General features: G+C 38.1%; 1 protein-coding gene across 1 annotated transcript; it reads left to right on the top strand.

Annotated features, from left to right (window-relative positions):
- Positions 1-383: 383 nt before the first annotated feature.
- ppp4r2b (protein phosphatase 4, regulatory subunit 2b) lies at positions 384-13,812 on the top strand. Its single transcript, XM_057337938.1, has 9 exons — positions 384-532; positions 3,272-3,353; positions 3,569-3,739; positions 5,747-5,840; positions 7,569-7,606; positions 7,717-7,791; positions 7,886-8,026; positions 9,879-10,174; positions 12,452-13,812. The coding sequence occupies exons 1-9, from the start codon at positions 499-501 to the stop codon at positions 12,778-12,780; spliced, it is 1,260 nt and encodes a 419-aa protein (XP_057193921.1). The 5' UTR covers positions 384-498; the 3' UTR covers positions 12,781-13,812.
- Positions 13,813-14,309: the final 497 nt, after the last annotated feature.

Raw genomic sequence — 14,309 nt, 5'->3', positions numbered from 1 at the left:
TTAATTTTTTTAGATATATTGATTCCTTTGTACCCGCGTTTTGTAGTGAAACCACAGTAACCACACAATGGTTAAACTGTAGTAACTGTATTTTGGTAGACCACCGCAGTAAACCAAACAAAAACCCTAAGCACTTTGCAGAATCAAATTCATCACACAACGATGACTGTTTATTTATAAATAAGCCAATCATTCTAGTCAAAGTAACGCCAAAAATTGACGAGGTTATTCATTTGTGGAATCAAACCAAGTGAGCTGTTTTTTTTGGCAATAACTGCTCTCTGCATCCATCCAAATGTGAACCAGACACAGCATTGCGCTCAACAGCAAAGCGCACTGGAAGAGCGGCAGCCGGAAGTGACGCGATCGCTGCCGCCATATTGAAATGTTCCCCTTTCCTCTTGTTCACTGAGCCCAACAGCAGCCATCAGCTCCCTGAGCCCAACAGCAGCCATCAGCTCTCGCTTTCCAGCAAGAGATAGTGACAACAGCAGAGACATGGAGATAGACACTCTTCTGGAAGCCCTTAAAGGTGAACATCTGTGCGTGTGGAATCGGGGTGTGTGAGTTCAGATAGAGGTTATATGACTATGAGCTGGATAATGTCAGTTAGCTCATGCTAGCATGTTAGCCTGTGGCTAAATGGCTTTTCCTGTTTTTTCGAAGTCTGTTGTGTGTTCAGAGTCGTGTTGAACAGATTGCAGCCTTTTATTTTAGTTTATAAGTGATTCATTTATAAATCAATACATAGCATGTATACAATGTTACTACTGAGAAAGGTGCTTAGTGGTTTTGTGTGATGTACTGTAGTTTTTAAAAGTGCACAGTTTATCCAAACACCTGTTTGTTCAAAACTTGTCAATTATTTTAAAACAAAGCTTTAGCATGCCGTTTTTGTTCATCTTTTTGGGGGGTGTTTTCCTTTTTATTGAAGATTTGCAGTAGGCTAACATTGTAATAATGCAAGAATTGCCCACATTCCTCATCAAAGTACCGTTTATAGTTGTGGTTTGAATGATCAGAAAAGTTATGAAAGTGCAATGTGGCCAGGATTTCAAAATTTGAAATGACCTTAAGCCTAGAAACAAGGTTTTGCAGTTCATAGAAGGTGCATTGTCAGCTCTACTGTGTTTGTTTGGTTAATTATTACTCGTGGATTTTCTTTTTGTTTGTCGTTAAAAAACAAATATAATGTCAGGACTGGTTGTATTTATAGTCTAAATGTAAATACATTAACTTAATAATAATGATCTTCGTTGTTGGTCATCTTTACCTAGCTTCAGTTCTGGTTCTGCTTGTGAACATGGCTTTGTAGACTGCACTTGACAAAATCTCATTGACAAAATATTTAATCCTCTCTTATTTTTAAGTCACTTTGGATAAAATTCTGTTTAATAATAAATTGATAAATAAATGTATGTATTTTTGAGTTTGTAGATTGCATAAAAGCATAAACAAGACTCTACAAATGTGACACTTGGCAAAACAATGCATACATTGGACAAAACTAGAATTGTAAATTGTTACTTTTTGAATAGTTAATAATAGTTATGCCTCATTAATTAATACACACCTAGGGGCGATTCACATTTCGTGTCTTTTGCGCACGCATATTTGTTATTTTAACTCTGGGTTCACACTAAACGCAAATTAAGCTATTTGCGCTAGTAAATTACATACAAAGTCAATGCAAAGACTCGTATAGACGCGAACAGAATCGTTCCGCGAATGCGCATCAATCTCGTCTTCTGCGAAGGTTGAAATAATTGTTAGATTGCGTCACTCATGAGAAAATAACTAACTTTTCCCGGGAGTAATAAAGAGCGTAGGACGCGATTGTTTGCGCTTGGTGTGAACCCAGCATAAATGTATCTCGTGCCACGAGATCTCGTCACACCCCTACCAACCAGCCAACATAGACATATGCCCGGTTAACCGAAAATATCTATCACGTGATTTATGCACAACTTGTGAGTGAAGTACGGTAAAATGCTGCTGCATCCGAAAGCCAGAGGGCGCTCTCGTGCAGAAACTCCAAATGCGCACTGCAGAAGAAGACCGTAACACACGTAGTTCTAGAAAATGCCTAAGGACATGTTTTTATCACTGATCCTCAATCCTCCTCAGGTATTTCCATGATAATAAAGTATATTTATAATGATCATGTTTGACGGGTGTTGCTTTTTTAAATGCACGTTATAGGCGACTCAAACTCGCACTGCTTTTAGATAGAGCAGCATTTCCTACTGATCCCAGAGCCGTGCTTCACGGTTAAGCTACGCATCAATAAAATAATCGATACCTTGCATTATCGCAGCCAGCTCGGTTTCAGCAGGATTTAGTGGTAACTGCGGTTAACCGGGCAAGCTCAGTGAAGATGGAGACACAGATGATCAAAGCATAAATAAATGTTGTATATAAATAAATCAGACTTATTTCAAGGTATTTTCAGCACATATAATCCATATATCCGTTGTTTATACCTCCTCGTCTTTACATTTACATTTAGCAGACGCTTTTATCCAAAGCGACGTACAAAGTTGGGGAAAACAATAGAAGCAATTTGTGCAACAAAAGAACATCAATGCATAGGTGCAGTAAAAACTGGTCTCAGTCAGCCTATCGCAGTATACGAAGCGAAGATATTTTTATTTTTTGGGGGGGATAGGAAAGTAGAAGACTGTAGTAATAGGTCAGATGTTGACGGAAGAGATGTGTTTTTAGCCGATTCTTAAAGACAGCTACAGAATCCGCTGATCTTGTTGCAAGAAGTAGATCGTTCCAGAGTCGTGGAACACATCTGGAGAAAGTGCGTGAGAGTTTTCCTTTTGTGGGACGGCACCACAAGACGCCTTAATGGCTATTTGTGGCCCATGGTTGCTTAGCGACGCCAAGAGAGCGTGGAACACAATTGTTCGCGTTTGGTGTGAACCCAGCATTAATGTAGAGAAGCGGCAGGCGCGCAAATAGGGAGCGATGCGTTCGCGACGAGCAATATTTTTTAGCCGCATCAAGATGGAAATATTTAAACTTTTCAGAGTGCCGCGCGCACTGCTGGTAATTTGACTAGAGAAGGCGGCGTGGCTCGCGTTTTCCGCATGTGAATTGCCCCTAAAAGTTCTCAAACAATTATCCCTTTACAAAAGTCATGGGAAATGGGAATACTAGAATCTTTTTTCATTAAGTGTTGGCTATGGAATAAAATATTTTGTTTTCAAAAGCCGTTCCATACATTAAATATTAAAAATGATTGAATTTCTATTTTCTGCAGATTTTGACAAGAAGGGCAAGAAAGAAGTGTGTTCAGTGTTGGACCAGTTTTTGTGTCATATTGCCAAGACTGGGGAAACCCTGTAAGTATAGCCTTTGCCTCTCAAAACCTGTCAATGATTTAGCAGAGGCAGAGACCGCACTTTGCTTTATAATGCCACAGTGGTTAATATTACCACAGTGCTTTTATATTTGCCCCAAAATACCTATTTAAACCATGCATATTTAGATATTCATTCGTTTTTCCTACTGTGGCCTGCTGCATTGGATGACATTCTGTGTTTTGTCATCTCTACAGCGTGTCGTGGTCTCAGTTTAAAAGCTACTTCATATTCAAATTAGAGAAAGTAATGGTGGATTTCCGAGCGTCAGCTCCGGAGCAGAGAGAACCAGCTAACCCCAATGTGGAGTCAGTTCCTTATGAAGAAATGAAGGACAGGATCCTTAAGATTGTCAGTGGATTCAGCGGGCAAGTAACCTTATTTTTAATATGATGCTGTTCCTTGAACTCTACAAGGTAAGAAGTGAACCACAAGATTCCTTTGACAAACCCAACGTTTGTCATTAAATTTTACGTTGGTTTTTGTTCGAATGCAGATCAATGAATTTTTCTTAATTATTCATGGTCTTGTTGAAGTCTGAAACCAGGTTGTTTATGAGGTGTTTACATACACAGAATGCTGTCTATGAGCTCACTGAATGTCTGAGCAGTGAGGCAGCAAGACGGCTGTCTTTGGTTTCGTCTTAACCCTAGTTAAAAATAATCTAGGCATGTTTACAACATTGTGTTAAACCTGATAAATGATATTTAATCCTTTTCAATTATTAACTGTGCTTTTTTATAGGGCTGTCACAATTATTAAATGATCACAATTATTTGACATAATCGCAATTATTTCAGATAACCGCAATGATTGTAAATCCTTAGAAAACAAGGTTCTGCAGCATTTTACATCCACCGTCCTTGATCTGCATTCACCGTTATGTTCAAATGACATTTCTTCATCATTTGAGTTGTATCAGTTTTGTACTTTTTGTGTTTATGAGTTTTATTAAAGTGATTCCAGATTTGCTGCGTATACGCAGCAAGACGACTTTATACTCGTATCTCAGTTTTTTCTGTTTAGACAGTTTTTTTTTGGTAAGGTCATGCTATAGGGAATGCTACTAGTTATTTACAGAATTTTCACATTTCTTAATGTATCTATATTTTATTAATTGAATAAATTAATTGTAATAGGGAGCCGAGGAGATGATGTATTTTTGTATGCAAAACCCGGAAGCGAGTTAGCATTTTAGGACTTCCGGTTCCATCGCTCCAAGGGTTTTATGAATGGATTTTTGGTAAATCGCCCAAAATAAGGTCTGTGGTAAACAAAACCTCTAAATATTTCACGTTTTATTCTATGACATAAAACACACCAATTATAATCCGCTTGTGATTTTTTTAAAAGCCTTATTGTGTCTTAAAAATGGCAGTTGCTAACAAGTTGCTAAAAGCGACTACTTCCTTTGGTGGGGGACGTTAGACGTCATCGCGCAAATAAAGCTCACAAATAATGCAACATGGGCACAGATCTCTTAAAACGTAGATACGGATTTATTCACGGAGTAATTACTTACCAGGGAACACATTTTTAATCAAGTTGGAAAGAGTTGTCGGAGGCTTGGTTGTGACGTTGAAATCGAGCGACCTTAAGTGTAGTCTGTTAATAGCATTGTGTTAGATTTTTACTTCTGCTGATTGTATTTCGGCATCAAAATTAACAAATGTGGTGTTCATTTGTAAAGATTATCTTGATAGACAAAACATGTAAACATAAACTTAGTTAATCACAGAGCTTATTTTTTGCGATCTTCCAAAAGTCTTTGGGAAGAATGCATAGACTTTTGGTCGAGGGAACCAGCGCAGCGCTTACTTCCGGGTTAGCCTACAAAAATACATCGTCTCTGAGGTTCTGGATTAATCGTTATAATTGTCAACGCCTTTAAACAGACAATTAATCGCCATAATCGCTATTATTTAACAGACAATTCATCGTTAGCCAAATTTCAACATCGTGACAGCCCTACTTTTATATCAATTCATAATCATAAAAACTATTTTTGACTTGCATGTATAAAGAAGACATTTCAAATCATTGCGGTTACATTAACAAAAGTGCCATTTATCACTGTAACCCAGCTGTATATTAATGCATGTTGATATAGACTCGTAAGACCCCACCTTTGTAGCATTAGGTTTGGCATTTCTTTAGAAAATCTAGAAATCCTTTTGTCATTTTTAAGCCCTGATGAACAGTATAAGAGAGCCAGGACTATTTACCCCAGAGCAAGTGTGCCATCTCCTGGCTGTTGACTATAACAAAGCATTTTTTTTGGCTGTATGCGTCTTAAAAGGTTTGTCTTACCAGTGTCAGTGAAGTCTGTCCTGGTTGATGTGAGAGCTAATTTAGATATTTTGTTTTCTATGCAGGATTCCATTTACCATCCAGCGCTTGTGTGAGCTTCTCACAGAACCCAAGAGGAACTACACAGGAACAGAGAAATTTCTCAGAGGTGTAGAGAAGGTCAGTTTATGGTGTAGCATTCAGTCTAATGTCATCTTTACACAGCAAAGGCGGCACAGAAACCGAATCTGAAGCGGCTTAAAACCACGAAAATGAGCATCTACACAGAGCGTTAATGCGGCTCTAAAGCGGCATAAATGCATTTACACAGGAATTAAAATAATGCGAAATAATGCTGAACATAACCACAAAAACACAGAGCGTTAATGCAGCTCTAAAGCGGCATAAATGCATTTACACAGGAATTAAAATAATGCGAAATAATGCTGAACATAACCACAAAAGCACAGTTCTAAGAATATGCTGATAAAATAATATCTTAAATTAAACAATATAAACTCAAAATATATATACTGACACTAATAATAACAATGCATACTTTAGGATAAAAGCAACAATAGGCTATAAATGCAACATTTTAAATGATTTTCCTAGCTAACAAACACTCTCGGGCACCTCACCGCATATTGAAAGACGCCAAAAGTTGTTTTAAAGAGCCACAAAATCACTGTCGACCAGGTAAATGAAAAGTTCCGATGAAACAGCAAATGTTACCAGATCGTTTTCGTGTATGAAATATTGTCCTCAATGAGATGCGTCTGGAAATATAACGACAAAATCCTGAATTTCAATCCTAGCCCGACAAGAACCAAATAATTTACATACAGGCATCTGTGCACAAGCGCCACTGTCCTCACTTTACGATCTGGACTGAAGCACACTTACTTTATTATGATGCGACTGTTTTGAGGTAAACGGTAAGAAAAGCTCACACTCTCTCATCACAACACAACGTTAAGTTTGTGATTTATTAAGTGTTCGACTTCATGCGTGTGTTGCGGAGACCCATCTGCTTAAGTAACACGAGAGCTTTTCAAATAACTCTGTGACACTGCATAATGTCCGACAAACCTAATATTTGAAGCAGTTTGAGACGCACAGTAAAACATGTCTGCATGTGATCGTGTCACACGTATACCGGAAGTTTTTTTCCACGAAGGAGAGGAGCTTAAGGAGGAATTTAAACAATGTCATGAGTTCAAATAAAAAAATCTGCATGCTGGGCCTGAGTCACAAACAATCATACTCCAAACATTTTTCTAAATTAACTTTAAAAAGAAACGAAACGAAATAAATGTAATTTGCCATTAAAAACTAATCTAAACTATTTTAATGGCTGAAAACGGTCTCAAAATTTACATCCTGCATTCAAACTGTGCCACAGCCTGCCTGAGTAAACAAAAATACTCCAAACATTTTTCCTCATTGAATCATTTTATGAAGAAATGAAACTAAAAATTTGTTTGAATTATTTGAAAAACCTGTGTTGTTATTATTAGCCTAAAACAAATGTGGCTGTGTGTTTTGGGCTTCATCTTCACTCTCTCACTTTCTGCTGACATGACAATGACGTAGTTTAGAGCGGCTTTAATGCGCCTTCATTTACACTAAACCTGAGCCGCATCAGAGTCGCCTTTGATACTATGGTCTGAGGAGGGTCAGAGGCGGAATATTTTAGATCGGCTTTCGTGCGGCATTGCGTCTTTACACAGAAATTTAATCCGTCACAGAGACGCCTTAACTCGCCTGTGTAAAGATGCCATAAGTATCACAAATCTTTGTTTTTCATAAGCAGCCCATAGCTTAGTGACATCTGAGTTTTGTGCGCAAGTTGAGAGTTGGCAAGGCAGAATTTGTATTGTATTTGTAATTTTTTGTCGTCTTCAGAATGTGATGGTGGTCAGTTGCATCTATCCAGCATCAGAGTAAGTAATCAAGTGTTCAATATTCAATGCCTAAAGCTATTCTACATTAATTGGAAGACATTAGTCTGTAATTACTGTGGATGGATTAAGTGTTTTTTTCTTTTCACTAGGAAAAATGGCTGCAGTGGAGTTAACAGAATGAACGGGATCATGTTGTCTGGGAACGCATCCGCTTTCACAGAGAGGTGGGGTGTATGGTGTCTACGATGCTTATGAGTAGATGTTTAAAAACAGATGTCAAACTTGACATTCAAACTTGAAATTCTTTCTGTATTTCAGGAAAGTCAATGGTCCAGGAACACCCAGGCCATTAAACAGACAGAAACCTTCCGTGTCCAGTTCGCCAGCCACAAACGGCCTTCCGGACAGCACAGAAAACAAAGATCCAAACTCATCACAGGAACATAGCAAAACATCCAGGTACAGTTTGGTATACAGATTTGACGCCTCAATGCTTAAGTCACACTTAAGAACAGAGAATAGGCCTTTTTCACACCTCCAGGTTTTTGACTACCGCATCGTTCAACGCAGGGTAAACAATATTCCAGTTACAGCAGTACCCAAGTCTAACAAGAGTGTCTGGATTAAATGTCTTCGTATAAATAATGTAAACAAGCTTAATACCTTATTACCGCCTGTTAAAAGTTAAGATCTTTAGCTAAAAGGGGGCTCTGGTACTGCGGATTTTGTCTTAAGTTAAGGTTTGTACCGTTTACGGGACAGCAACCTGAGGCAGGTACTTGCTAATTTTTAATTACTGAACTGCATATAATAAATCCAGTGATGTTATCTCATTTTATTATTTATGTCTGTCTGGTTTGGTCCTGCAAGATATTGATCAAATAAACTAACATTACATTAAAGGCAGCTGGAAAAACTTCACCCAATCTCTCTCGTCAGACTCGCATAACATTTTCAGAAAATTACAAAAAATGTTGTCTGTTCTCGCTAGTGCTTCTGTTCTGACATTATCAAAAATATTAGAATAATGTAAAATATATAATTTCAGACGTCTTACTTGTGGGTGCATTGGATCATTGCCACGCATAATTTATTGCGTGTTTTATTATGTCTGCTCTGTGTTACTGTGATAGGGGAGTGAATAATTGTTTATGTATATGTTAAAATAAAGGAAGACCATGATTATGATTATTAGAATCTTATGTGCAGTATTGGAAGCGACCAATTAAAAGATTGGAGAAGACAATATAGCCGTTTATGGTCGCAATGTAATACTTTTTTATTTCTTAACCTTTGTTAATTTTACAGTTCGACGTTTATTGCATTTTCACAATTTAATTTTTCACATCTTACATATGGTATCATGAATGAACAAAGAATCAGAAACCTGATTTATGATATCTTATTTACTAACAAATGTTAACGAGTTACACTCTGTTAACACTACCAGTTTTTTTTTTTAATAATTTCTTATAATACAGTGACGCGTTCATGTTTGAATAACACGCGAGCTGGGGTATATAAAGACAGTACAGATAAACGTAAGTATCTTTAAATGACACAAGCGCATTTTATTACAATGGGATTTAATCTGTGGTGGAAGTTGCTTTACACTGCGGTGACGTAGATTCTTGTGAAAAAGGCCCATTGGAACTTGTCAGTTGTTGTTTACTTTATTTCAAATTAGTGTTTACTTTCATGAAAACGGTTATTAAAATGTTTTGGTCTAAAGTCTATTTTATAATCTAAATATTTAGGATGATTCTTGTTACTAACCAAAATAAAATGAAATATGTGACATTGACCATATTAACGAATTTGTACAAAACAATCTTGCTTTTATTGAAGTAAACAAAAATACATCTTTTATTAAAGACCTGAAAATAATTCTTTTTAGACTGTTTTAAAGTATAGTAACGTTTTATTGTAATGTTATCATTTTAATTGTACTTTTTTAGTCATTTTAGTTCATTTTATATCTTTACTCCTTATGAAGTTTACCTAAAAAAACATTAAACAACTTCTTAATATCCACAGCATACTGAAAGGTCTCCATAGATGAAAATGTATGTGTTCAGAACGTGCGTATCTATCCCTTGAGAACATACCCTGAACTTCAATTCATCAATACCCTGAACATCTTTGAAATTTAGGAAATACGAAAATCTGATGCATAGTGTTTGATACTGCTATACGTAATTGATAAAAAAAAAATGAAATCTCAAATTAAGAGTTTAAGATGGATTGACTCATAATTCCCATGTAACACCACTGTGCATTCGCTTGGTAACATGTATATATTTTTCTTCAGTGATGCATCATCATCAGGCATCGGTGGTACTCTCGGTAGCTCTCTTAAGAATAAACATCTAGATGATGGAGAGGAGGAGGGCATGGAGGCAGAAGAACATGAAGTAAAGAGACTCAAATTCAACCAGGAGGAAATAGAGGATGAGGATGAGCATGTGGAGGTGCACAGATCTACACCTAGCGATAGTTCCTCGGATAAATCGGAGGATGCCAACTCGCCCTCGTCCATGTCGCAGGAGGCGAACGAAGAAGACGAGGGTAATCTTTCTGCTTCAGCCAGAGGCAGTGAGGATCAAGGTAACATTATTTTAAGGGTTTTTTTGTCCATGTTTGACCCTTTAAGGCCATGTTCATACTTGACTTCTTTTTTGAAGCTGCTAGCGTCTGTTTTACATTATAATCCTATGGAAGAAACCGTGTTTTCAAAGAAGTCCTGAGCGCTTTTTTAAAGGCCAGCGTCTTTTTCTGCAGCTCAGAGCGTCTTTTGAGGTTTAAAAAAGTTCAACTTTTTCACAGGTAACCAATGACAGAGACCTGTCGTTTCCATAACAACATGCAAGGAACGTGATTGGTTGAGAAGGCTCAAGCTCGAAAGAATAAAATGGCAGCCGAAACACCTGTCGGAGTTTTGTATAAATTTAAGTTAAATTTTCAACTTTTGATTGCATTTCTAGTGAGAAATTAGTATTGTAGTTTTTAAATACGTGATTGGTTATAGCAAAGACGCTTTCTGTTTATAATTCAAATTAGGGATGCTCATATTGACCGTTTAACCGTTAACCGATAGTAAAAATTTTGACCGATCAATACTATCAGTTAAACGATTTAAACGTTTTTAAATTTTTTAAGTTAAATAATATTAATAATATTTTTTTAATAATTTAATAATGCGTTTTTAAATAACTATTAAATCATACATGTTTTTTAGTTTTCTCTATTGTGAAAGAAAATTATGCTATACATGTGTTTACTCATGGAGCGTGCAGATGCGTGCGACCAGGTGTAAATGCCCTCCGAAACATTTTTTTAGAGACAAATTAAAATCCAATCACGCAAACCACTTGACGAAACTGTAATTCATCTGATTGTCGAGGCCACATTTGACAGGACTTTACTCCTCCTAACAGAGTGCACTGGCAGCCTTGCTCAAGTTTGTTGTTTTAAATGTAGACGCGTGACAATCGCGCTCACAACGCGCTGTGACATTCTCTGTCTTCCTTGCGTGTCTACACTGCAGAGAAATGATGTTCAGCAAAGCAAAGCTAATTGGAGAGCTACTGCAAGGGAATTTCGGTGCTAGCAATCAATTTATCCTTTACATAAACTTATCTCATGATGCTTAGCATCGGCAGCCTCCCGTGCGCTTTGGAAAGGAGAAAACGGCACGGCCCATGGCTTCCCTGCTTTCTTTCAGACGTAACGTAAAAATACGAATGTGAAATATGAATAAGTAATAAAAAATGTTTGTATTTGTATATCTGTTTAGCTAAGACAGATTTATGTGGCAAAATGCCCTCTTTGGATATTAATCCTGGCTGGTGGAAAGCAAATGAAACGTGCTTCCCGAGGCATTATCTCTGGATTCCCGGCATTATCTCTGCATTCCCGGGACACCCGTGCCATCTGATAGGGTGTTTTCTGCTGCGGGTCTAACTGTTAACAGGCTCCGGACTGTCCCCATATCACGTAAACATGTTACTTTATTAAATAAAAACTCCAAGCATTGGATTGAGGTAGGCCTGCAAATTTTATTTGAGGAAAAAACTTTCTGACGGAAATAAACTTGTCAAACGCGTCCTCCGGAGGATGCAGCCTTTGAAATGAGACAGCATGTATTTTTATTTAATTCCAATTTAATATTAAAATCTTTTCAGTTAGAGGTTAATGTTCGGATTAGGGTTGGGCGATGTCTACCAATTGTAGATGTCGTCATTGACAAGTTTACACACACACAGCGTGAGCGCATTACTACGATTCACTGTTTGCGTTCACTTTCTATGTCCCTCTGTCTCGCGTACACACGCGTCGCGCAGCTTCCAAATCATACTCGACCGCGGATAAGCATGAATGGACGAGCTCGACACATGCGCAGAATGTCATACTGTGGACTCGGCTGTCAACATTTGTCTTGGGAATGTGCTGTACGTGTACGTAGACGGGATGTGCGGAAGAACGCGGACCCTCCTGATGATGAAAAGTGCGACATGCAGGGGAATCACGATGCCGGCCCAACATCATGATGGCTGTCATCTATCGGCGATGGACGATGTCATCGTCTATCGGCCCAACCCTAGTTCGGATAACAAACGTTGGTTCTCGGTTAGGGAAATTAACTGAAATGAGCATCCCTAATTCAAATAGAATTCCCTTAGAATTCCCATGAAGCCTGTCTCTCTAAGCTGCCTTCGTGCACAAATGCTCTTTGAACATTGCCGGCTGCTATTTGTAACTAAAAAAACTTTTTTTTACTAAAAAAGCGCCATTGTCAACTTTTTCTTGTGAACAAGGGTGTTTAAACATTTGAGAGATGCAAAAGATGTTTATCTATTCTTTGTTTATATTTCTCTATCACAGAACCTTCTAGCACACAGTCCGAGTGTACGGCTGCCGATTCCCGAGAGGCTTTTGCCGAACGAGAGGTTCCCTGTGGCTCGGACTCTTCCGGTGAGGACCCCAGCGAAATGGACCAATCAGAGCAGAGAGCCCCTGCGGGGGTGGCGTCTAGCCCTGAGGTGAGGGATGGGGAGGAGCCAAGCGAGCAGGTCAGCAGCAGCAGTAGCAATGATGAAAATGCTTCTGGACCCTCATCCAGCAGTAGTAGCGTAGACTCTCCCACAGAGGGCGACTCCGGGTCAGGGGCCCAAGACTCTGAAAGTGCAGAGGAGCCTATGGAACAAGACTAAAGGCTTCCTGTACGACTGCGCTTTTGTGGAGATTAAGACGACACACACTTAAGTGGCCTTGAAGGCTGTCAGAAGCAACACCCAACCTACCACCCTGCGCCTTCTGGTGGAGACTCATCTTTTTCCAACTTTCCAAAATGCACTCTTTATGCAGATGTACATAGGATTTTATTTCTGAAGTGAAGGTTTTAACCGGAATAGTTTTGTATACAGTTTTTCCCCTCAATTTCATACGTGTTATGGGTTTCTTCCTGTCTGTTGTTTTGGCTTAGCTCTCGTGAAGCTTCAGTTTGACTGACGGTGTTTGGATACATCTGTTTGACATCAACCATGACATCACTAAACAGTTAAAACTTGAGTTTTAGGCCAGGGACGAGGTCATGTTTTATGTGCGAAGCTTTAGGTTGTCAGGCACAGTCTAGACCGTATCTCCTCTAGATTGGTGTGTTAATATTTTGGACACAGGAAGTGGAGTTTATAGTCTTGCCCTAAGCAGTGATTCTCTATAAAGACTCGTAAAGGGCGACTGTTCAGAGATTACGTTCCAAACCAAAACAAGCCATAGCTGTCTTTGTTCTATAAAACGATTCAAACAGTAGCTTTGTTTTACTTTTTAACATGTATTCCTTCTAGTTCTTTGTGTTGTGTTTAACTGACAGAGGTTGTTGAATCCTTCTTTCACCCTCTTCTACCATGCGTTTTATGACAGATTCATAACTGCAGATTTCATGATTCACATTAATTTATACCGGCGTTTCAATCTGTTGTGTTAGAAAGCTGTTTTGTTAATAATGACTGCAGTCATTCATGACAGTTTAATCCCAGGTTGTCTCGCTGACTGTTTCGCAGCCGTACGTTTTTGATATTTAGAATTTTTTTAATTTCTGTAAAGTAGTGTTTTGTAGACCTTTTGTGTTTTCTGCCTTTTGTGCATCCATATATAATTGTATAATTCTTTTCCGTGTATACTGAATGCGTGTGATTTCAATACAGTATTCAGAAGAAGCAATAAATGTTATTGTTTTAAATGTTCACATGACCCTTAACGTAATTTCAGAAGAGTTCTGTCTACTGAAATTTCATAGCTTTTTTTTGTTTTGTGAAAATCTAGTTTAAGTGTCTTGTTTTCTGCAGAAGTGGGCTGTGTTTACCTATGTGGTGTCTGTATTTTTTTAATCAACCACTTAAAAATCATAAACCTGCCTTCTTAGAAGAGTATCTGAGCGTCTCTTCTCATCCAGGCCCAAAATTTAAGCCATTTTTCATGTATTGCTACTGTTTTCAGTACAAAGTTTAATACTGAGCAAGTACCACCACCACCAACTAGCTGAACATTATTCATATAAGGATTATGAATTGCAAAATGTCTCTTATGCTTTCATCCAGGCCAGTTCATAATCCTTTAATAATCATGTTGCTCAAATGAATGCCCAAATCACTTTGCTCTCAAGTGCAAATCCTCAAATTTTCTGCTTCATTTCCCAAATACAAGTTTCCTTTCATATTTATGCCAGTCACATGTCTTAACA

The sequence above is a fragment of the Triplophysa rosa genome, linkage group LG7, assembly GCF_024868665.1.
Source record: "Triplophysa rosa linkage group LG7, Trosa_1v2, whole genome shotgun sequence".
Taxonomy (NCBI): Eukaryota; Metazoa; Chordata; class Actinopteri; order Cypriniformes; family Nemacheilidae; genus Triplophysa; species Triplophysa rosa.
This window is presented reverse-complemented; position numbering and strand designations above follow the sequence as displayed.